The sequence below is a fragment of the Mustela erminea genome, chromosome 5 (assembly GCF_009829155.1).
Source record: "Mustela erminea isolate mMusErm1 chromosome 5, mMusErm1.Pri, whole genome shotgun sequence".
Lineage (NCBI taxonomy): Eukaryota > Metazoa > Chordata > Mammalia > Carnivora > Mustelidae > Mustela > Mustela erminea.
The window spans coordinates 110,242,913-110,268,646 of NC_045618.1; the positions used below are offsets into that span (position 1 = coordinate 110,242,913).

Sequence of the window (25,734 nt, forward strand, 5' to 3'; positions counted from 1 at the left end):
ACACACACCTTAACAAATTTAAAAGAACAGAGGTCATAGAGTGTTTGCTTTTAGATCACAATGGAATTAAGCTAGAAATCAACAACAGAGAGAAAATCTCAAAATACTTGGAGACTAAACAACATACTTCTAAACAAAAATGGGTCAAATAAGAAACCTCAAGAAAAATTTTTTAGTTTTTGAACTAAACAAAAATGAAAATACAATGTATCAAAATTTGTGGGATGAAGTGAAAGAAGTGCTTAGAGGGAAATTTATAGCTTTGAATGCAAATACTAGGAAAGAAGAAAGATCTAAAATCAATAATGTGAACTTGAACCTTAGCAAACTGAAAAAAAAAAGAAGAGAAAATTAAGTATAAAGTAAGCAAGAAGAAAAGACATAATGAAAATTAGAACAAAAAAAAAATCAATGAAATTGAAAATAAGAAATCATAGAGGAAAGTCAACAAAACCAAAAGCCTGCTCTTTGGAAAGACAGATAAAATTAAGATTCTAGCCATGTTTAATAAGAAAAAAAATAGAGAAGACACAAATTACTAATAAGAGAAATAAAAGAGAGAACATCACTACATAGACATTAAGAGAATAGTAACAATAATAGTAATAGAGGGGAGCCTGGGTGGCCCAGTCAGTTAAGTAGCTGGCTCTCAGTTTTGGCTCAGGTCATGATCTCAGGTCCTGGGACAGAGCCCCACATTGGACTCTGGGCTCCATGCTCATCAAGGAGTCTTGAGGATTTCTTTCCCTCACCCTCTATCTTCCTCCTCCTCTCTCTCTCTCTCTCTTTTTCTTCCTCTCTCTTTCTCTCTCATAAATAAATAAATAATTTTTTAAAAAATAGTAATAAAATACTATCAATAATTCTAGAAGATATGGATGGACCAATTCCTTGAAAGATGTAACCTGCCCAAACTCACACAAGAAAAAATAGGCTATTTGAAAAGAACTATATCCATTAAACAAATCAATTCAGTAATAACCTTCCAAAATTACCCCAGGCCCAGATGAGTTCATGGGTGAATTCTACCAAATATCTCAGAAAGAAATATACCAACTTCTACAATCTTTTCCAAAGGTAGAAGTAGATATGATACTTCCTAACTCATCTTTTGGAATCCAGAATTACCCTACTACCAAAATCAGACAAATATATTATGAGAAAAGAAAACTACAGACCAATATTTCTTATGAACATAGATGCAAAAATCCTCAAAAAATTGCAAATATATAATATATCAAATATATCCAACAATATATAAATATGATCATATAATATGCCCAAGTAGAATTTTTCCTAAGTATGCATGGCTGGTTTAACACTCAAAAATCAATTAAGGTAATCCATAACATCACAGACTAAAGAACAAAGATCACATGATTATATCAATAAATGCAAAAAAAAGCACTTAATAAAATATAATAGTCATTCATAATAAAAACTCCCAGAAAACTAGGAAGAGAGGAACTTCCTCTACTTGATAAAGAACATCTATAAAAAAACCTACAGCTAACATTATAATCACATAAATAAAAGATGTTTATGAGGAAAACCACAACATTCTGATGAAGGAAATCAAAGGAAAACTAAATAAATGGAGTGACATCCCATGCTCATGAAGAGGAATACTGAATATTGTCAAGATGTCAGTTCTTCTCAGGGTGTCTGGGTGGCTTAGTTGGTTAAGCACCTGACTCTTGATTTCAGCTCAGGTCGTGATAGGGTCATGAGAGCGAGCCCTACGTTGAGCTCCATGTTCAGCAGGAAGTCTACTTAAGATGCTCTCTTTCCAAGGAAAAAATAAAACAAAACAAAACCAGAGAGGGAGATAAACTATAAGACACTCTTAAGCATAGGAAACAAACTGAGGGTTGCTGGAGGGGAGAGGCGGAATGGAGTAAATGGATAATGGACATTAAAGAGGGCACACAATGTAATGAGCCCTGGGTATTATATAAGACTGATGAATCATGGACCTCTACTTCCAAAACCAATAACACATTGTATGTTAATTGAATATAAATAAATTTTAAAAATAATAAGATTCTGTCTTTCCCTCTCTCTCCACTCCTCCCCCTACAATTTCTCTAAAATAAATAAATCTTCAAAAAAAAAAAGATGTCAATTCTTGATCTGTAGTTATAACACAATCCTGATCAAAATACCAACAAGTTATTTTGTGGATATCAATAAACTGATTCTAAAGTTTATATGAAGAGAAAAAGTTGTGAAAAGCCAACTCAATATTGAAGGAGAACAAAGTTAGAGGGCAGATACTACTCAGCTTCAACATTTGCTTTAAGTCTGTAGTAGTCAAGACAATGCAGTGGAAGTAGAGACAAACAGATCTATGAGACAAAACAGAGAGCCCAGAAACAGACCCACATAAATATAATCAACTGTTCTTAACAAAGGAGCAAAGGCAATACAATGGAGCAAAGATAGTTTTTTCAACAAATATTACAACTGGACATCCAAATGGAAAAAAAAATGAATGTACACACAGACCTTAAACCCTTTATAAAAACTAACTCAAAATGGATAACAGACCTAAATTTAAAACACAAAACTAAAGCTTCTAGACGATAACATGGGAAAAAATTAGGTCACCTTGGTTTTGGTGATAACTTTTTAAATACACCAAAGGCATGATCCTTAAAAGAAATAATTTAAAAAAATAATTAAAAACTGTTCTGTGAAAGATAACAATCATGAGAATGAGAAGACAAGCCACAGAATGAAAGAAATATTTTGTAAAAGACCTATCTTATAAAGGACGATTACATAAAACATACAAAGATCTCTCAAAATTCAACAAGGAGAAAATTAAAAACTTGATCAAAAAATGAGCAAAAGGATCTGGACAGACACCTGACCAAAGAATATATTTATAGAAAACAGGTATATGAAAAGCTGTTCAACATCTTATGTCATTAGGGAATTGCAAATTAAAACAATAAGGAGACAACACTACACAACTATTAGGATGATCAAAATCCAAAACACTGACAACACCAAATGCTGGTGAGGATGTGGATCAACAGGAACTCTCATTCAGTGCTGATGAAAATGCAAAATGGTACAGCAGCTTTGGAAGATAGTTCAGCAATTTCTTACAATATTGAACATAATCTTCCCATATGATCCAGCAATTGTGTTTCTTGGAATTAACCCAAATGAGCTGATAACTTACTCCTACACAAAAACCTACACACAAAGTTTACAGCGCTTTAATCCGTAATTGCCAAAACTTGGAAGCAGCCAGTTTGTCCTTCAGTAGAAAAATATCCAGACAATCTAATATTATTGAGCTCCAAAAAGAAGTGAGCCAAAGCCATAAAAAGACATGGAGGAACCTTAGATGCATATTAAAACATGAAAGAAGCCAATCTGAAAAGGCTACATACTATATGATTCCAACCATATGACATTCTGGAAAATTCAAAACTGTATCGACTGTAAAAGGATCGGTGACTGCTAGGGGTAAGGGGAGGAGGAAGGACTAAATTAGCCGAGCACAGAGAATTTTTAAGGCAATGGAAGTACTCTGTATAATACTGTAATGGTAAATACATGTCATTATACATTTATCCTAACCCACAGAACATACAGCATAGACTTTCAGTGATAACAGTGTGTCAGTATAGGTTCACCAATTGTAATAAATGTACCACTATGGTAAGGGATGTTGATAATGAGAGAGGCTGGGGGGTGGGGGTTGGCAATCTCTGTATGGAAACTCTCTATACCTTCCTCTCAATTTTTCTGTGAATTTTAAATTGGTCTTAAAAATAAAGTCCATTATCAAAAAAAAAAAAAGTCCATTATCTCTGCAAACACACAGATGAGAAAAATCAATCGATTCCAAGGTGGACTGGACAGGGTTTCTATGCATTTAATTAGATTAAATTTAGGAAAACTAAGAAAAAGAAATATTAAATAGTCCCTATCTGTACCACTGAAACTTTTTTTTTTAAGATTGATTTTATTTATTTATTTATTTATTTGACACAGAGAGATAGAGAGCACAAGTAGGCAAAGCAGCAGGCAGAGAGAGGGAGAAGCAGGCTCCCCACTGAGAAGGGAGCCCCATGCAGGACTTGATCCCAGGACCCTGGGATCAGACCTGAGCCAAAGGCAGACACTTAACTGACTGAGCCACCCAGGTGCCCTGACCACTGAAACATTATTTTAAATTATCTGTAGGCTTTAATAAAAAAGTAATAGCAACCAAATTGTATTAAATAACAATTTCTAATGTGCTATATTTGGTAGAGGGCCCGAGATTCAACTGAAGGGAGAAAAAAAGATCAGAGGCTGAAAAAGTCACCAAAATCTACAAGCATAATTAGCTTCTTTAATTTCCAATACTTGATTTGATGGCTAGATAAGAAACAAAAAAACTGCACTGTAAACAATGTACGCTTAAACACAATAACTCAGGCATAATCTGCAAAAAAATTTAGAAATCATTTTACATAAGATTTTCAGGAAATTAAAAACATTTATACATTTCTACTTAGCAATAGCTGTCTCATTCATTTTGCCTCCTAAAACAATACATAAGTGATCTTTTCCCCCATTTCAATTTGTCATGACCTAGTTTATCATGTTTACCACTTACACTTTATCTATGTAGCGTGTGCCTAAGCTCACACTACCAAATCGTGTATTATCTTCAGCTGCCATATCTTTCTCTGATGCCCTATATAATTCAGTGCCCAGGTCCCCCCAGCCTCCCAGAAATCAGGTTCTGAGGACCACCCAGAGCTGTAAAATGCGCCTACAAAAGAGCTTGATTCTATTCCTTGGATTCCTAGTGACAACTTTTTTTTTAACCCTGTGTTATGGTTCCTAGGAAATCTGCATTACTTCTTCTCAAACAGAATACTTTCCTCTAATGGATGCTGCCTTCTGTGCCTCACAGCTCTCTTACAGAATCACATATCCCGTTCATGAATTCCTAGTAAATCAAATTACACTTCAGAGAGCACATCAAATGAGACAATCATGAAAATAAAGAGTTATTAAGTCCTGCACCCATATCACATTAACGGATTAAACTGCTATTTTCAGATTCATACTCTGCTATTCCCCAGCCACCACCAGCTCACTTCATCATTCTTAAGTTTTATGTCATTGTACAATTTACTAAAACCTCACTAACACTTCATTGCTTCAGGTCAGTGAGCCATTGATATGCACTAAGAGTAATAAAGGATTATCAAGGAGATGGGCCACATTCTTCACAGTCACAAGGTATATAATCAAGCTAAGGAAGCAAACATACACACATGAAATAATAACATCCCCTAAAAAATGCAAAATTCTACAAGCAAAATCCATTCCTGTCTCTATTCCCATTTGCTCCTTATAACCACCCTGTGGTATAAATAATTAGGTATTCCCTTTCTTTTCTAACAGACACAGAAACTGAGAGTGGGAGTAACTACCCAAAAGCTCAAAACAAACATGTCCTAGGGAAGGCCTAAGTCCCCGATCACACAACAAACAGTACAGCACTCATGAACACATACAAAGCAACAAAAGAAAAATAGCTTTAATTACATTAATGGGCACTCATGTACATAAATGAAGATGAAATACAATGAAGATATTCATTACAGTTGCTTGGAAATAATCATTTTTAAAAAGACAAGAGGCCCAAAATAGAGTCACTTGTGCTAAGTCCATGTCAACAAACCAAGACTTAACACCAACTTAATGGCACTTTCAGCCTCTCCCAAGAATGTGATCTTAACCAGTCCGTCTGGAATTACCTGGTCAGCAGTAGTGAGGTAACCTGCCTGACGGACTCACTGCCTGCCCCTAAAGGAAGGTGACATTGCCTGAAATAACCCACTCTGCTAATAATGTCCTTGTCTAGCCCCTTTCTGCCTGTAAAAGTCTTCTGTTTTGTACAGCTCCTCAGAGCTACTTTCTATTTGTTAGATGGGATGCTACCTAACTCATGAATCATTAAATAAAGCCAATATGATCTTTAAAATTTACTCAGTTGAATTTTTTTTAACATAACGTAGTAAGGTTTCCCTGAAGAAATATGTTCCAGAGAGTTGGATGTCATATAACAGATAATACACAGCCAACCCACAGGAACTGAACCAGCAGAAAATCAAAAATACATAAAATAATGTGAGCAAAGAAACTAGCAGACATGTGGGTATATCTAATTAAGTATTGGAATTCAATAAGACAACAATATATTAATTAGAAAAGAAAGTTAAAAACAATATAGATGCAAAATACCAGACAATAATAATGTAAAAGGAGACAAGATGCTAATTAGGAGGCAAGTAAAGATACTAGTAAGCCACATATTGATGCTAAAAATGGGGCACCTGGGTGTCTTAGTGGGTTAAGCCTCTGCCTTCGGCCAGGTCATCATCTCAGGGTCCTGGGATGGAGCCCTGCATTGGGCTCTCTGCTCAGCAGGGATCCTGCTTCCTGCCCCCACACCCGTCTCTGCCTGCTGCTCTGCCTACTTGTGATCTCTCCCTCTTCAATAAATAAATAAGCATCTTTAAAAAATAAATAAATAAAAATGTTAAGAGTAATCAATTAACAAAAAAACTTCCAAACTCGTAGAGGGAATCCAGTAGATGAAAGAAAAAACTCAATCCAAAAGATGGAAGTAAAAAAGAAAAAGGAAATAAAACATAGAGAAAAGGAAAGAAAAAGCATTTTAAAGTAGAAAAGAATATTCTCTAAGTAAATCAAAATGCAATTAATTTTGATAAATATACAGATTAAGCTTGTCAGTTATACTCTCAGAATCTATATGTTACCTATAGAAGATACAGTTGGAGTATAATAATCTATAATAAAATTTAAAATACAGAAGGGGCACCTGGGTGGCACAGTGGGTTAAAGCCTCTGCCTTCGGCTCAGGTCATGATCTCAGGGTCCTGGGATCAAGCCCCGCATGGAGCTCTCTGCTAGGTGGGGAGCCTGCTCCCCTACACACACTTCTCTCTGCCTATTTGTGATCTCTGTCTGTCAAATAAATAAATAAAATCTAAAAATAAAAAAATTTTAATATAGAAATATATATACTAAATACTATATGAAAGCTAATGTAGCTCTGCTAGTATCAAGCCAAATAGACTTTAAGCACAAACAATCATTAGGGACAAAGAATGTGAGAAAATACTGTTGAGGAAATCTCCCAGATGGGAGAGCAAAAATAGGAAGCATTGGAAAATAGGAGAAAAGAAAAAGAAAATTAGACTAGTCCAAACGGTGCAGTATCTGAAAAAAAGGAGCTCCAGCAAGAAAAAAAAAAAAAAAAAAGGGTGGAGATAATCATCACAGGAGAAAGAAATGAAGACAGAAGACACACTTTGCCAGACTGAAAAGGGCCACGGTCACTGCCCAGCCAAATGGATGAAAACAGACCCACACTAAGGCATATGGTCAGAAAGTCTCAGAACTCTGGGTCAGAGAGGATACACCAAACTTTCAAAAAGAGAACAAGTCACGCATAAAGGGTCAGAAATCCTAATTATCTCTAGCCTAGAATATTATAATTAGCCAAAGTCAATCATGTGGGAGGGGGCAGTAAAGAAAGATTTGTTTAAGAAAATAATGTTGATTGACTACTGATTGCATCAATGTAATGAGAGAAGATGTAGACCACAGGCAAGGAGCTTAGAGTTTGAATTGGCGGTAAGTACAAAAAACGAAGCAAACAATAAATCCAGCTGTATATTAACTCTCAGGAAAGTGGAAAGTACAGGAAAACAACCATAGTAGATTTAAGATTCCACCATAAATAGCATATTTGTATATAATCTTGTTTGCTGACATGGAAGCAAATAACAAAAGAATTCCCTAAGTAATTTGAAAGTGGTTTGCTCTAGAGTTTTTGTTTTATTTTTTTCAAAATGAGATATTGTCAATCCTCCTTCAAAGAGGTTTTACCAACTTATACTCCCTTGAGCAATGTATGAGCATGCCCATACCGTCGCTCAGTGCAGGTCCCCTATGGAGTTCTGCCAAGTCAGGGTTAGGTGTGCAAGTTTTACCGAGAGAAAGGTCTAGGTCTAGAAAGGTCTAGGAAAGACAAACAGAGGAGGTAGGAGCCTCCGAACCAAAATGTAGTTCTGACATGTGTGAATGGGGAGCCCCAGAGCAAAAGTTTCTCATTAGAGCAGTTCTGCATTGAATAGGACTAGACTAAATTATAATATTACCACCATCCTTAATTATTGGCTAAAAGTAGCCTGGAGGAAACATGGCTTCAGTTTGTGAACTGCAGCAGATCAGAAAATGCAGCAGCTGTCAGTCAAAACAAAACAAAACAAAACAAAAAAAACGCCTTTATTTATAGCATTTTGGGCTTTCTGAGTATAAATACTCCCACAATGGTCAGTTTCAAGCTACTAGAGGGACAGTGCGATGACTCACTGAATGAGTGCTGAGTTTAAAAAAGATGCTAACAATTGGCTTTCCCAAACCAAGAGCAGGTTCCAGGAAGCTATGAACTGAGCTCCAGACAGCAGGTTTTCACGAAAGACAATCTAAACGGTGTACCTTCTTAGCTACCACATTCACCAACCTAGTGTGTTAACAAAGTTTTTATTACAACAGTGTGAAAAGTGAAAATGGTAGGTCAGTATAGTTTGTAGTTTTACTTTGCATTTTAATATGCATGAGGCTGAGGATCTCTTGATCTATTTATACATTAGGTTAAATGCATTTATTATTTTGTAAATATTTAGTGTATTATGTATAAACTGAACCAATCTTTTGATTGTTATTCAAATCTTTATGACTATGTTCTAAATAACTGAAATCTTAATCTGTTCATCTTAATATATTAATTCATACAGGAAGTGAAATATACACTGCTTATCATCTCCTTATCATATTTCACATTTTCAAAATTAACTCCTTTCAACACCTTCCAGAAGGTAAATAAGAAAGAAATAAATCTACCTTTAAAAGCATGTAAATGGAATCTGAAATTAGGAAACAATTTACTATAATTCCTCTTTTTTCCGTAATTTTTAAAGTAATGCGTACAGCATCAAAACACAGTATCTACACTTAACTTTCAGGAAAATCGTTTTTTTTTTAATATTACTAAAGTTAATTGAGTATAGAAATTTTATGGGAAAAAAGTCACTGAATAGTTTCTATCTATCTTCCAACATACATAGAGTAACAACAACATAGTAGAGATTTCCATCTGAGCAGTTTACAAGGACAGAGTAGAATCTTTGGGGAAATTAAATTTGTAATATCATAATTACAAACACATTTTAATAATAGATGCATTCTATATTGACTCATTTTTACATTATTAGTTGAGATTATTGGTTGCATCCTATTAGCTTGCTGTAGCAAGTTAGAAATCATCCACTATTAAGTTAAAAGCTAGGAAGCCCTGGATGAAGTGGTCTTTTAAGATATTACTCATTTTTAGGGATGCCTGGGTGGCTCAGTTGGTTCAGCGTCTGCTTTCAGCTCGGGTCATGATTCCAAGGTCCTCAGACTGAGTCCCACATTGAGCTCCTTGCTCAGCCAGAGGCCTGAATCTCCCTCTCCCTCTGCTCTCCCTGCTTGTATGCTCTCTGACAAATAAATAAATCTTTAAAAAAAAAAAAGATATTGCACAATTTTAGTATTCCTTTAAGATTTATTTGTTTTAGAAGGAGAGAGTATGCAAGCAGGGGGAGGAACAGAGGGAGAGAAAAAGACTCCTCAAGCAGACTCCCCACTTAATGCAGAGCCCAGTGCACGGCTCAATCCCAGGACCCTGAGATCATGACCTGAGCTGGAATAAAGAGTCATCTGCCCAACCAACCAAGCCACCCAGGTGCCTCCACATTTTAAGTATTTCTAGTTGTGCAGATAATACTTAATGAAGAGAACCTTGAACTAGACCAGACATCAGAAGTCATCCAAGATAGTCTCTAACCACAAATGTACTTAGACAAAATTTAAAACAAAGGCTATAAAGAAGAAATCAAAAAGGCAAAAATTTGAGGATTTTCCATAGAAGTTTTTTTTTTGTTTTTTGTTTGTTCGTTTATTTTTTAGTTAACTCAAGCACTGCTACCATATATATCTGGAGAGGAGGAGTCAAAAGTTTTATAGATGCATAGAACACATCTGTTGTCCAAAGAAAATACATCTGTTTCATCTCTTTTAATCAATTACCTAATTCATTACGTTATTTGACCCCCAAATGCTGTTGCTTTTCTTCTGTTCCACCTCCTCCAACCACAACCCCCACCTTTTCAAACTGCAACTTTGAACAACAACCACTGTCCTAGTAATTGGTATTATCAACCAGAAAGCACGAAAAAGAAGCAGATGAAAATTAAAGTCATTGAATATTATAATTTATGGCAAGTAGGGTAAAGGCTAAAAGTGGTTGCTAAAAAGAAGTTTGGATTATTTGTAAACTCTTTTTATCTTAATTTTCTCAAAATACATGATCCATAGTACTCAGAAAAAAAAGAAACTTACCTCATCCACATTTTCAAAGGCATTGATGATGTCATAAGGTAAACAAGACAACAGATCGATCACAAACCAAGTTTTCAGATAGTTCATCCTTATCAGTTTGGGGTCAGAAATGACCTCTCCACCAGGTCCCACAAAGGTCGTGTGAAAATTTAAAACAATGTCAACCAGAAAAATAACGTCCACCACACTGTCCAGCACCAGCCAGGCTATGTTGTTCTGCTTCGTTTTGAAGGAAACATTATAAGGAACCATAATGGCGGTGTAGAAGGTAAGAATTAAAATCACCCAATCCCAAGTAGTTTTAAAAGCACAATAGTGTAAAATAATGTGTGGTGGCGTCTTTGGCGCTTCTTGCTTATACTGAGGAAGGATATCTGATCCCAGCTGAAGAACCTAAAAGAGAGATAATGTGTATATAAATGACTTGGACATCTCTGCAATTAGTAATGAATTCAAACTTACTGGAAGTCAAACCACAGTGTATTTTTCATGACTCCCAGTTTCAAGACCAGTCACACCCTATAGTTTTGTCCCTGTCTTCTGAGTTGTACCAAAAATAGTTCAAAGGAAGTTAATCTGTCTGCTCTTGTATCTGGCTTTCTCTCCACTGGCCAACTGTTGGTTCACAAACTGGTCCCCAAACACCAAGCAGAAGGAGAGAACAAAGAAAAGGAAAGACCATTCCAGAACGTTAGATGGTGGTTTAATAAGCAAGGGAACATACTTACAAGGCTTGTCACAGGAAACGGTAAGACAAGTGGACCTCCGTACCCACCCACCGGAATCTTAAAAACTTAGTAGATACCCTAACTGGATCCAGTCACATACAGTCCAAATGACCTCAACAACATCCTATTCTTTCAAGGCTATGTCCTTGAAAATGGCTCCCACTGTGGGAATGGTGGGCAGAGGATACATTCCAAGGACTGGAAGGAATCTCCAGTTGCCTGGGTTCAGTTCTGGGATCAGCCAGCAGTCACATCCTCTTGATGACTTCCGCCAGCACCAACAATGATCTATGGCACTGCTGGACATCCACTTCTGAGATTGCTTTCTGTACACTCATTTGCAACCCTGCCTAAAATCACACATCTCTAACTGACTGTCCAACAGTTATGTGGGTGACTCACCATTATCCATTCTTCACACATACTTAGCACCTCAGGGAACATAACTTTGATACTGATGTCCTCCCCGAACCCCAGGATGACAATGCTGGTGATCTTGCTGGGACTCAGTAAGGGGTCCAGTGAGTGGCACAGTGATATCAGGGTCGTAAATGTTATAGCCTGCTTTTTCCTATTCTCCCTTCAGTCAGTACTTATAGAACTGTCCAGACATTGTTTCCTGTCCAGACACATGTTCACTTTGGGGAAATAAAAAATGCTAAATACTCAGGCTTGCTTCTCCATACCTTTTTGACTGACAGAAAAATTTTACTACAAGGTGATATGAACTTTGACTTACTCTAAGCAGGTCTAACTAAAGAGAAGAAGGGGAAAAGCAGATGACAGAGCAAGAGTAGAGACCTGGGCAGCCCTGGGCAAAAGTAACACAGACTTTGTATTGCTTTCCAGAACCTGGACCTTGGAAATTGTGAAAAGGAGTTGAAGGAATGAATCAGAGAGTTCTGCTCCATGCCATCAATGAAGCTAAGGCTAAGTAAACCTATGGGTTAAGGAGTTTGTAAATGGGACTTTGATAAATATTTCCAGCAGCTTTGTCATCGTATATACCCAAGTGTTCAGTGTCTCTAGGAGTAATGGGATCCAGAAGGTAGCAGTCAAAAAGTTATCATAAAGTTATAAATGCATTAAATATCTGAATATAAGAATAGATATAAACAAAAATGCCTATTAGCACATAACTCAAATGCCACAAGGCAAAACAAAACTAGCACTTCTTGAAACTTGAGGATTATCCTGAAAAGTTTCTCTTGTGCATGGAACTTATGTAACTGAAAACTAAGTATATAATACCCATTATTAATATATGAAATGTGAAAAACATCACTAGTATTCTCATTAGTTGTGTATTTTAACTACTGTTTTTTGTTTGGGGACTATGACAACTATTTAGAAAGACTTTTATGTATTTGTCCTCATTATCAGTATCCCAGCCTTATTTCTCCCATTGGGTCTTAAATTCCTCAGCAACAAATTTTCCTACCAGGAATGTAAGCTTCGTGTTGGGATAGAGCTTTATGTAGACAGAATCATACATAATCATGGCTTCTCTTTCTCTTTATAGCCACTGGTCTATCCATTCCAATTTCACTGAGTTCAACATGAAAATTTTCTTCATAGTCAATGTTAATATTTTACCATCTATATTTACATAGCCTATAGTTGAAGCACAAAGAAATCAGACTTAGAAAATCAACTTAGTGCCCGGGTGCATTTATGACCTTCATGGGCCCTAGGCATTTTTGCCTCCCTGGACCCCTTTTTCCATAAAAAAACAAAATAAAAATTGCATTTTACAAGTGTATTGTTACAAAGAAGAATAAATATTATAAATCCAACTTGTTTACCTAAAAATTCAATTTTTCCTCCTACTGTTAATAGAAATTCAAACACCCCATGGACCCCTATAAATTCTGTGGTCCCACACACTGCTTACAGACAAGTCGACCCTGCTCAGCACCCTGGCAGGATGTACAATGTCATCTCTAGAGTTGGAATGGGATCACTCCTTGGGTTAGTTTCCCTTAAATTTGGCTACAAATGAGAGAGAATCATCTGGAGAAAATTTTTAAATGATGATATACTCATACCTAGAAATGGCCCCCACCCTGATACTAATTAAAATTCATCTTATGCAATCTTTATTTCCAAAACCTTTCCTGAGTGGTTGTAATGTACAGTCCAAGGTAAAACTCTTGTCTGATATTCCCTTAAACATTCAGGACCCAGTTCTTCAGACAGTGACTTGCATATGCAAAAGGATCCAGAAATGCTCTAAGAGGAGGAGGAGGAGAAGCAGGCAGAGAGGAAGGAGGGGAAGGAACATGGCATCTGCCACAAAGGGACACTCATGCTTACACTTGGATCTCTCTCATATGCAGAGCACGACTTTAATCTTCACTTGGACTCTGGGGCGCTTTTATAAAGCCCTGAGTAACAATCCTTCAATATCTCACTACGGACGTTATTCCACTTGTACTTTGAGAACTGATGAGCCTTAGGTGGCGTGGGATGAAAACACATTTTCTGATATATTTTTGTACCAAACCAAACACGTTCCTTCTCTCTGAATATCTGAGAGCACTGACACTAATAGAATCAGGACCATGGACATGACATTGCTACAGATATATATCTCCACCCCTGTAAAAGTGAGCCGCTGAAGCTAGTCTGTAGGATGTCAGTTCCTGTGGATAACTGATGAACTGCCTGCAGAGACACCCGGATCTTTGAAACCAGGAACTGTCTCCAAACATAGGTGTGCCAATGACATTGTGATAAAATTTGTACGTCTTGGGAAAACTGCAAACCTGAACTTGAATAGCAAATCCAAATTGTCAGGTTGAACAAATTATCTGACTCCGAGTGACATTTTTTGAAATAGTATCCTGTTGCTAACGTGGTCCTTCTTCTGGGTCTCAACTTTTGGACCAAGAGCACATGTAGATAAAATATCTTTTGAGAATCTCATTATTTCTTCATGTTCTCTGAAATCAAGCCTATGACCTGATAGAAAACAGTTCTGTGTCTGAGTCAGTTTTGTGATTAGGGATGACCAATAAAGAAACTATCACTAATCCAAAGGTGATGCAAAAATAAAACAAAATCAGACGGGAAGAAAAAGGAGTGACATTTCCTCAAAAATAAAAGTAAAAAAATCTATCGAGGGGAAAGAAACTTCCCACTTGATGCAGAAGAAGAAAAAACAAACGAGTGTTTCAGGGCACTAAGTTAAAAAGTTTTCCTCTTTTCCTTCCTCTTGTTCTTGCCCAGTTGTATAACAGAAAAGAGAATAACTCTGAATAAGGTATTGTTAAGACCCAGAAGTAATCATGACTATAAAAGACAGCAGTCACAGAAATAAGCCCCTCCACTTGTGTGATTTGTAGAAAAAAAGGGACAACTCAAGGCAGATAAGAAAGCTTTAAAACCAAGTAGTACTTTATAATAAGCATTATTGACAAAGGAAGTTGTTTCAAATAGCCTGCTTTAAATCTTGTCCTGATTGCATATTGTCTTTCAAAATGTTGTGATTATTAGTAGTAGTTAATATTTAATTATGTTAATATCTTACCAGGACTTTTAAAAACATGTTTGCACATCCAAGTATTCATCTCTCCTCAAGCTAACAGTACTATTCAGAGCAGGAAGCCTTCTAAGTGCCCCATTAGCGATGGTCCAAGAAAAACACCAGAGCCCTCCAAATTCAAGGAACATACTTTACTTCCTAACCCTCTCCAAACCATATTTAATATCTGCCACTAGTTCAGAAAGTTACTCTGGAGCTCTCCGACTCACTTTTCTCCAGCAGAGCAAACTGATGAACATAAATATTGAATTTCATCTTTCTCTTCTTCAGTAAGCTACCTCAGAACATTCTGTGAGCGCCCACTAAGTGCTCAGCCAAGTTTTTGTAGTTTAGTTAGTTTCTGGCGTCATTCACATGAGGAGGACAAGGGATGATTACAGAAGGCATGTGAACAACAAAGCTTTCTAACTGCCCTGGAGTTCTGTCCTGAATTCCTTTTCTCTCTGGTTTCAATATACTTTCTTTGGGAAACTTCATCTAGTCCTATGGCACCAAGGCCTGCAATTCAGACCCAGAAATCCCTCTGCTTTTGTATCATCTTTACTCAGATTTCCTATCAGGCACTTTAAACTTAATATGCCCAAAACTGAGCTCATTACCATTGCCCCTAAACCTTCTCCTCTTCTTATATTTGCCATTTTTTTAGCCAACAGCACTATCTACCCAGTTGTCTTGGACTCATCCTCTTTTTCATATTCAAGTCTTATCTATCAACAAATGTGTGGACTCTAATCTTGGAGTGTTTGCTATCTGCCCACTTCCATTTTGGGGTTCCTTGCTGAAAGCCATGGTCAGGCTAGCTGATTTACTACTTAAGTCCTCTTAACTAGTTTCCCTATCTACCCATTCAACACACAGCCACTAGGTTTTTAATCATTTTTGTACCACAGATCCCTTTTGGTAATCTGGTGAAATCTATAGACCCCCTTCTTAGAATCATGTTTTTAAATTAATACAAGAAAAACACGGCATTGCAAAGGAAACCATAGGGACCAATCTCCCTTGGAGAGGTATTCTCTATAGCACAAATGTGTTCATATCATTTCCCTAGCACATGGGACATCAACCACCACTGTTTCACTCTTTATCACTTTAAAGTTTCCTTCACTTGACTTCACCCACACTGAACTCATACTCAAGTCAATCAGACTTTCTCATCTCTGAGCCTTTGCACATGCCGGTCTCCCTGGCAGGAATGACCTGCAGTCCTTCTTTACCCATGTCTCGTATTTTTCCTTCAAGACTCACTCAGCCCAGGTTTCCTCTCACTCAGGTAAGCCTCCCTAGAGCCCCAAATCTAGGTAAATGCTCTTGTGTGTGTTCCCCCCTGCACCCTAACATTCTGTTTATCACATCCTATTATCAGTTTCTTCGGCTTGACCTTTCATTCCTTGATGGTAGAGCCCACTGCTTATTTGTCTTCACATCCTTTATAGAGTACCAGGCACAGAGAAAACTCTCAAAGACTGTGTGCTGCGTACATCAACTGATGAGAAGAGTGAACATCCTAACTCATTTACTCAAAGAAAACCTCACCCTCTACAAATACCACTTGGGATGTCATGAATTAGTTTCCCATTTCAAAAATAAGAGAAAATAAAAAGATACATTTCAAATTTCTGTAATTCCACAGGGGAAAGATAATGAGAAGATAAGTACTTGTAAAATAATCACCAGAGCATCTATACTGAAATTTGGGGGGGAAAAAATGTACCACACCCATGATCTTGGGAAGGAAAGCTAGTCTCCCACTTACTTCAGCTAATCTTGAATGTTTGTGGACCACCTCTGTTTTATTCATTGGCGTGAGCTGCTGCAAAACACTTCGGCTATTTGTCAAAGCCCGCGTCAATCGGGCAAATTTTGTCCAACCTTAAAAGAAAGGAGAGAAAGTCTCAGTTTTTCACATATACTGAATATGGAAGCCAACATTCTTGCTAATATTCAGAGGATCCCAGAAATCACATAACATCCAGAACTAATAGAAGTATCAATCTAAAGCATTTTATTTGTGCATAGACATCATCACATTTCAGGTGCAGCTATAAAGTAATGAGCAACTTCTATATATGACCTTTGTGTTTTGCTCATACCTATTACATCATCTCAGTAACCAAGGTACAGCTGCCCACAAAACTCTGTGCTCCCCCTTGCATTATATAGACTTGTTATCAGAACGCGGCTGCCCAGCCCGGAAGACCCTTCCCAGCATTCCTTGCATCTAGCTATGTCCATGTCCCTAGTTCTCATCAATGGAATAAGAGCAGAAGTGATGTGGGTCACTCCTACTCATGCACATGCTGCAACATAAGAAGCAAGTAAGACTTCTCTACACTTTCTTCCTCTTTCTACCAGCTGGATGCAAGTGACAAGAAGGCCCCAAGGAAAGGTAAAGCACTGAATCAGTGCATGGGAGATTGTCATATGCCAAGGATCACCTGCCTTGGACTGTAATGGGAGCAAGAAACATGCCTCTGTTGTGTTAAGCCCCTGAAAGTAGGGGGTGGGGGACATTTAGTAGAACAGCCTAATGAAAACAGTTCTATTGTGCATTGTGTGGAGATAGATATGCATAAGAAAATGAAGCCCAATTTTGACAAATCTCACCTATTATGGTTCATACCACACTTCCATCTTTCTTGTTACATAGACAAATGTTATTTCTCTCTTAACAACTACAGTGATAATCTAAAGATCATTCCTTAAATATTGAGAATCTCTAATACTGTTTTCTGAAAGAGTAGTAATTTTAACTTCTGGGAGAAAGGGATGTGAATTTAATGAGGAAGAAAATTCTTCTGAGGCCTCAAATTTCCACTATTAAAATAATTAATTTCAAGGAACTGTCAAGGAGATGTGAATAAGTATAGCAAAACTAACCACACTCCAGTCCTATCTCAATTATCCTTTCTCTAGATATCCTAAAGACTCTAATTTATTCAAGATTCCATTAAGACCTTTTGATAATTTTTATGCTATTGTTCCTAACTAGGTTATCTGTCAAACAGTTCCTTAACAAGGAAAACTCCTGATGGTCCCAAGGAATGACTGTAAAGGAAATGATAAAATTTCAGACAATGTGACAAAACATGAAGGAAGAAATCCTGGGGAGACACCTGTCAAATGTCTTTCAAACTCTACTAGGTAGATGATATCATACTTTAATAACATTCTTCAGGCTAATTCTGACTTCAGTTAAGCTTTGTGTTTCCCCACCAATTCAGCTCTGTCTATGGTATCCAACAAATGGATTAGAAAATAAGTAAACTAGCATCAGTTGATAGAAGCCCCTTAATTCTTTATTAGTGGACTTTATACTAGTGACCAGAAGGAAAAAAAAATGTTAGCCTTTGGGAATGTAACCCTAAGACTAACCCTGTGTAATGTGCTTAAAAAAACAAAAACACAAAAAACAAAACAAAACAAACTTAACATCATTGTCAAAGACAAATATGCAATCTATATCACCAATCTAGACTTTTCTTCTGAGCACAAGACCTATCTAGTAGCTAGCCAGCCATTAGTCACCTCTTACTAAGATACTCTACAGGCATCTCACACTCAACATGCCCAAAATTGATCTCATCATCGCCCTCCATTTCCAACTCTGCATTTTTCGTGTATTCCTGGACTTGGTGAATGGGCCCACGATATTTCTGTTGCCCAAATCAGAAACTTGAAATTCATCCTCCTCCTTCACTATTATCTCCACATCCACATATCCAGTCATCTCTAAACCTTATAGGCTATAACTTTTTAATAAATACTCAAGCTGAATTTCCTCTCTCTATCCCTATATGTCAAGGAGCATATCATCTTCCATCTAAGTTAGGAGGCAGCATCTTAAAAGACTATACTCTCTATCTGCTCTCTGACCATATACTCCCCAAGCAACTCTCTACATTGCTGCCAAAGTGCTTTCTAAAGCACACATGTGGTCCATGCCCTTCCCCTATTTCAAACTCTCTAAGAAATCCCTGGAGGCATCCAGGATAATGTTGCATATCCTTGGTATACAGGTGATTTAGTTTCTGATCCCAGAGGTCTGCTCTGCATTCATCTCCTTCTACGTCTTCATAAATACTCTGTATTTCAACCTTATGAAAATCAGTAGCAAATTTTAAAAAGAATAAATTCAAAACTATAACTAAATCTGCTAGGAATTCTCTGTACATCCCATGATATTCAGTACTTCCCGGCTTCATGCACTATATCACTCTGCCTGCCTGAAATGCTTCCCCTGGCCCCACCTGTCTAGCCAACAATTTACTGGTACCTCCAGACTCAGTTAAAGCACTATCTCCTTCCAGAAGCTTCTCTGATCCACTCATAAGACAAGTACCCTCCTCTGTGCTTGCACACCATAAGCTACATATCTCACATGGCACAAGCAACACTTATGCAGTTGTTAACATGTCATCCGTTCTCACTATTGTTCTCTCCGTATTCAGCACTTGATCAGGTCCCGGCCTAAAACAGGCCATTAATTAACTGATTAAGGCTTATTTGTAACTTTAAAAAACAGATCTAAAATAAGCCCCATTTTGTTTTATCATCATTGGGTTTGGTACGGTTTCACTTTGTTGGGTAAAAGTGGTAAGGGTCCCTTCAAATAACAGTAACAATGTTGGCAACTGAAATATTTCCTGTGATCATTTTTCTTTCTTTCTTTGACTGGGTATTAGAATTGCACTAAATATTTCTAGAAACTTACAAGGCAATGTTATATTTATTGAAGCTTCCTTTTTCTAAGACAAGTGATGTTACACATCTTAGTACATCTGAGTGTCAGATTTAGTAAGAAGCCCATTTTTATTCCCAGAGTACAATAAGGTTTATCCAGAAAATATTCTGAAAAAAATTAAAAGATATTGAAGGAATAAATTCATTGACACATGGAAGAATACAAATCACCAGACAGCATGCGTTCTCTCATTTCCTAGGATCGTGGCTAGGGTTCAGGCTTTCTTATAGTCCTCAGTTCTAAGCAGTTAGCATCTTTTTTCAAGACCCCTAGAGCACCCATTTCTCCTCACTCTCAGCGGAGTACCTTGTCAAATGCTACTGAATAAACAGAACCTATAAGAAACATGATTGATAGCCCTCCATTTCCCTTCTGTCCCTCCATCTCTAGACCCACCTCTATGGCACTGATTCTTGCCTGCACCTTTGTCATCTCAAAGTATTAGACATTTGCTCTTTTCTGATCATGCATATGTTCTATTCAGGGACATTTAAGTAGTTTCTAGATTTTTCGCTATCCCTAACATCACCACCAGTGAATCTCCTTATGCCTATCCCCTTGTGTCCTTGGACACATCTGGAATGGCCTACATTATTAACTAAATTAGTTCAGTTGGTCCGTCATCAACCCCCACTATACGGTCAGACTTTGAAGAAGTTCAGCAGCCATGCTGTCTAGGTCAGAAAAGAAAAGACACATCAGCAGTTCTAACTTTTCCCAGCGATACATTTACTGATCTCACCTTTACAGAGACCTCACTGGTATAACTGATTATTCAGCACAGTTCGCTGATGTTACTTGGATGTGGTCGATACAGGGTAATGTGAACAGACATCTGAATATGAAGAGCTTAATACTCACTCTATGACTTGTTCGTGGAATTATGAGAACATTCATTCTCCTAAAAGCTCAGGATGCCAACTCCTTCTTAATAAAACATTAGTTTAGCTCTATTGGGTTGCAATTAACCTCTCTGTCATGCACTGCCTAATCTTAAAAATAAGAGGAAGTCACAGAGGCAGTTAAATCAATCTATTAGACTGCAACACAAGATTCTAATCTATACGAGAAAAGCTTAGGTAAACAATTATACTCTTGGCCAAAGAGACTACATGGCATAATTACTCATTTTTCATCTGTTGTTTCCTCTCTAAAGAAAACCATTGGCTTCCCACAGGGGAAGGTTGCTATTTTTGCTGTTAGCTTCATTCTATAAGAATTTTTTGTCTCAATTATTGGCATGAAGATGACATAACTATTTGGCACAGGATATTTCACACTGTGAGTGTCTTGGCAGTTTTGGAATCTGTTTGAAAATATCCGTACAGGATAAATGGGCAGAGATTTTGGCCCTCTCTTTTAGAACACATATGGATAATCAACAGAATGGATTTCTTGGCTGTCGTTTTTCCCCTTTGTATTATCACAAATGATGAATCAGGTACCATCGACTAATTATCTAAGCAATAGTTCCAAGACTTCAGTACCAAGAACAAAAGATAGCAAAAATTCTTTGCCCCCTTAAATTATTATCAGTAAATTTCTTGGTTCAAAGCAATTCAATTCTGTCAGAATCAGTGTTCGTGACTTGTGCTTAATTGCTGTAGGAAAAAAGGAGAGCAGGGTGTTGGGGCGACCAAACCACAATAATAAGTTTCCACTGGAAAGGATGAGACAGTATGGTGCAGTAGAGAGAACATGGGACTGGCAATCAGTCACACTTTGTATGTCAGGATCTTCAACCGTAAAATGGATATAATGATACTAATTTTCAGAATTATAGGGAAGAGCGATAAATAATGTAAAGTTCCTGACATACAGTAACTACTCCATCAAAACTGGATTCCTTCCCTTTCCATGGTTTTTACTACCATCCATCATGGTAGAAATCAAAGGTATCATGGATATCACTCAGTGCCATTCTTGTTAAGGGGGAAAAAAATCAATGTAGAATGAAGTTTTGGTACCGTAAGATTCATTATGAGGAAGAGGTGCACTCAGATTGGTTGGCTGCCGTCCTGTTAATAGCTACTAACCCAGGTACAATTTAGAAATAAAATTCAGAATTAGCCAGTTTACTCAAGTCTTTGAACCATGTATCTGAGTTTCTTGGTTAAAATACCAAATCAAGTAGGAAATTGAACAATTCCAACCACGGCAAATCCTCGAAGGACTTGGGCCCTTCCTCTAATAACTGGCCCCTTTTCACATTAAGAAGGTCAAATGTAAAGTGCTAAATAGTGGCTGTGGGGGCACTGCTTCTTTGTTAATAATCTCAAGGGGAAACCTTTCAATGTTTCAACCATTAAGCATGATATTTCTGTAGATATATTTGCAGATGCCCTTCATCAAATTTATTAAATTGTCTTCTAACTCTGAAGAAGAAGGAGAAGGGAAGAGGAAGGGGGAGAGGGAGGAAAAGGATGGTAAAAATACCCTTGCTCTGGGAGTAAAAGTCCCATTCTAGCCTGCTAATGTATGGATTCACTTGTCTATTCTGTTTCTTACAATATTATTTCCTATGTCCTAGATAGAACTCAATTACCTAATTATTTTTTCAAAATCTTGCAAACACCTAGTATATCGTCCCTTGCAACAGCCTCAGCTCCCTGATCCTTTGCCCTGATTCTTTTCAATTCATTCACCTTATCAAACCCAACTCTGGTGAAATCCAACTCTTCATTACCTCTTCATCTATACACTTTTGACTAAACATGGTTGGAGCAAAACACATAATCATGCTCACAGGTGCTAGTGGAACTCATGATCACTAGCCCAAGCAGACCTTGGTGCTCAGCAAAGCTCCAAATTCCCTTTGCCCACTCACTCCTCCACCCTCTTAGATTCCCATTTCATACCTACTTCTCTCTCACCACGCCTTCAACACTTCTTCACCATCGTTCCTCTCACGTGATAACCATGTTTATTTTTTTTGTTTTAAAGATTTTATTTATTTCTTCAAGAGAGACAGAGACAGAGAGAGGGGCAGAGGCAGGATGTGGGACTCGATCCCAGGACCCTGGGATCATGACATGAGCTGAAGGCAGATGCTTAACTGACTGAGCCAACCAGGTGCCTGATAACCATGTTTTTAATATTAATGAGAAGATAAGTAAACATATATTGGAAGTTTTCTTTTGATTGTTTTTATCTGTCTCCCTCTTCTCCATTATAATGAGAAGGAACTATGTATCTCCAGGACCTACAAGGTGCCTGCACCATTCTGTATGTCTAATAAGAATTTTTGGTTGAGGGAAAAAAAATCAGTAAAATATATAAACAAGGGGAACAGAATTTTCCTACAAGTCATAAGTAGGCTCATGTTAAGTAACTCTGGTACCCAGAGTTAAATTAAAAAAAATCTATCATCTCCCAATTCAACGCTCCAGACCTAAATCATTTCGACACTATAGTGTTATCATGAAATCTCGTCTGCTCTTTCTCAAAAGTTCCATGGTCTCCTTAACTCAACCTAAGAATTTGAGAGACACATTTTTTCTGCCAAGATTTCCAAACATATTTTCCTATACTTCTACCCTCACAGAGATAGTAGGACAGAAATAGGATTTAATGTCATATTTTATTTCTATTGAATTTTTCATATTAATTTTATAGCTCATATGAATAATAGAAAGAAGCTCATATACAGCATTCATAGTTATATTATACAATACTTTTTCAGTAATCTGTTATATAGTTGAAAGATGTGGAAAAGTCTCAAAATAAAAGCCTATTTAAAATATGCTCTTCCTCAGGTGCCTGGGTGGCTCAGTTGGTTAAGTGACTGCCTTCAGCTCAGGTCATGATCCTGGAGTCCTGGGATCAAGTCCCACATCAGGCTCCCTGCTCAGCAGGGAGTCTGCTTCTCCCTCTGACCTTCTCCCTCCCATTCCTTCTTTCTCTCTCTCTCATTATTTCTCTCTCAAATAAATAAATAAAATCTTAAAATAAACTCTTCCTCTACCAATTCTGGCACTGAAAAGATATAGTCTTCTCTAATGCTTTTCAAAATGGGGTCTGATTTTCCCTGCAAATTCTAATCTACATGCCTATCAAGCATATCATTCAAAATGAAATGGTCTGAGTTGTTTGGAGTTTATTTAAATGCCATTTTTTTTTCTAAGAACAAGATATGCATTTAAGAGATCTTCCTGATGAAGAACCCTGAGATTCTGATGTAAGGATACAAAGATGGAGGTGTAAGCAGATAAATGGAAGGGTATTAACTTGAGAAATAAAAGTCAATTCAATATTAGCACCTTTTCCCCAATCTCACTATAAAATGCTGCCAACTTTCAGTTTCCATAAATAGACTACACACACTGACACCATCAATGTTCAGCATATCAAAACTGAGAATGTATGGTACTCCCCCTAACTTCAGCAGTGTCAAGAAAACACTTAAAGGGAGAAAATAATATTCAAATGTAAACATAAATATAAATATTATTTAAGTGAAAAGATGTGACATGAAAGCTTTTTACTCAGTATTACTGTCATTCAGTGTGAAAGCAAGAGAAATTCATCTGAAGAAAATATGTTAGGTCACAAATCATTTAACAAGTATTTATGTTTTATTGAAAAGCATATTACTTTAAGATAGTCAGCTGTTAACTGTAGGTTTATCGTTTATCATAGATGTTCCTCTTCAAGTTGAGACTGCCATTCATACTTTGCTAAGAGTTTTGTTTTTTTCAGCATAACAGTATTCATTATTTTTGCACCACAGCCAGTGCTCCATGCAATCCGTGCCCTCTTCAATACCTATCACCTGGATCCCCCAACCTCCCACCCCCCACCCCTTCAAAACCCTCAGATTGTTTTTCAGAGTCCATAGTCTCTCATGGTTCACCTCCCCTTCCAATTTCCCTCAACTCCCTTCTCCTCTCCATCTCCCCATGTCCTCCATGCTATTTGTTATGCTCCACAAATAAGTGAAACCATATGATAATTGACTTTCTCTGCTTGACTTATTTCACTCAGCATAATCTCTTCCAGTCCTGTCCATGTTGCTACAAAAGTTGGGTATTCATCCTTTCTGATAGAGGCATAATACTCCATAGTGTATATGGACCACACATCTTCCTTATCCATTCGTCCGTTGAAGGGCATCTTGGTTCTTTCCGTTGAAGTTTGGCGACCGTGGCCATTGCTGCTATAAACATTGGGGTACAGATGGCCCTTCTTTTCATGACATCTGTATCTTTGCGATAAATACCCAGTAGTGCAATGGCAGGGTCATAGGGAAGCTCTATTTTTAATTTCTTGAGGAATCTCCACACTGCTCTCCAAAGTGGCTGCACCAACTTGCACTCCCACCAACAGTGTAAGAGAGTTCCCCTTTTTCCACATCCTCTCCAACACACATTGTTTCCTGTCTTGCTAACTGGCCATTCTAACTGGTGTAAGGTGGTACCTCAATGTGGTTTTAATTTGAATCTCCCTGATGGTTAGTGATGATGAACATTTTTTCATGTGTCTGATAGCCATTTCTATGTCTTCATTGGAGAAGTGTCTGTTCACATGCAGAAGAATGAAACTCGACCATTCTCTTACATTGTACAAAGATAAACTCAAAATGGATAAAAGATCTCAATGTGAGACAGGAATCCATCAGAATCCTAAAGGAGAACATAGGCAGTAACCTCTTCAATATCAGCCATAGCAACTTCTTTCAAGATATGTCTCCAAAGGCAAATGAAACAAAAGCAAAGATGAACTTTTGGGACTTCATCAAGATCAAAAGCTTCTGCACAGCAAAGGAAACAGTCAAAAAAACAAAGAGGCAACCCACAGAATGGGAGAAGATATTCGCAAATGACAGTACAGACAAAAGGTTGATACCCAGGATCTATAAAGAACTCCTGAAACTCAACACACACAAAACAGATAATCATACAAAAAAATGGGCAGAAGATATGAACAGACACTTCTCCAATGCTAAGAGTTTTTACAATGAATGGGTGTTGGATTTTGTCAAATGCTTGCTCTATGTCAAATGATATGATGATATGCTCTTTCTTTTTTTAGCCTGTTGAAATGGTAGACTACAGTGTTTAAATTTTTTCATGTTAACCTACCTTTGTATGTGTGGAATAGATCCCACTTGGTTGTCATGTGGGTTCAATTTTTGTTGAGTATCTTTAAATGAATACTTATGAGAAATACTAATCTATAATGTTTTTTTCTAGCAATGTCTTTTTCTGGTTTTGGTATGA

At 37.3% G+C, this 25,734-nt stretch overlaps 1 protein-coding gene across 1 annotated transcript in view; it reads right to left on the reverse strand.

Annotated features, from left to right (window-relative positions):
- The window catches only part of KCNH5 (potassium voltage-gated channel subfamily H member 5), a 304,115-nt gene that overhangs the window by 226,174 nt on the left and 52,207 nt on the right, over positions 1-25,734 (reverse strand). The window contains exons 5-6 of the mRNA XM_032344425.1: positions 16,529-16,644; positions 10,498-10,890 (exon numbers count right to left, since the gene is read on the reverse strand). Coding sequence (XP_032200316.1) covers positions 10,498-10,890; positions 16,529-16,644 — 509 coding nt within the window. The remainder of the gene's footprint in view (positions 1-10,497; positions 10,891-16,528; positions 16,645-25,734) is intronic.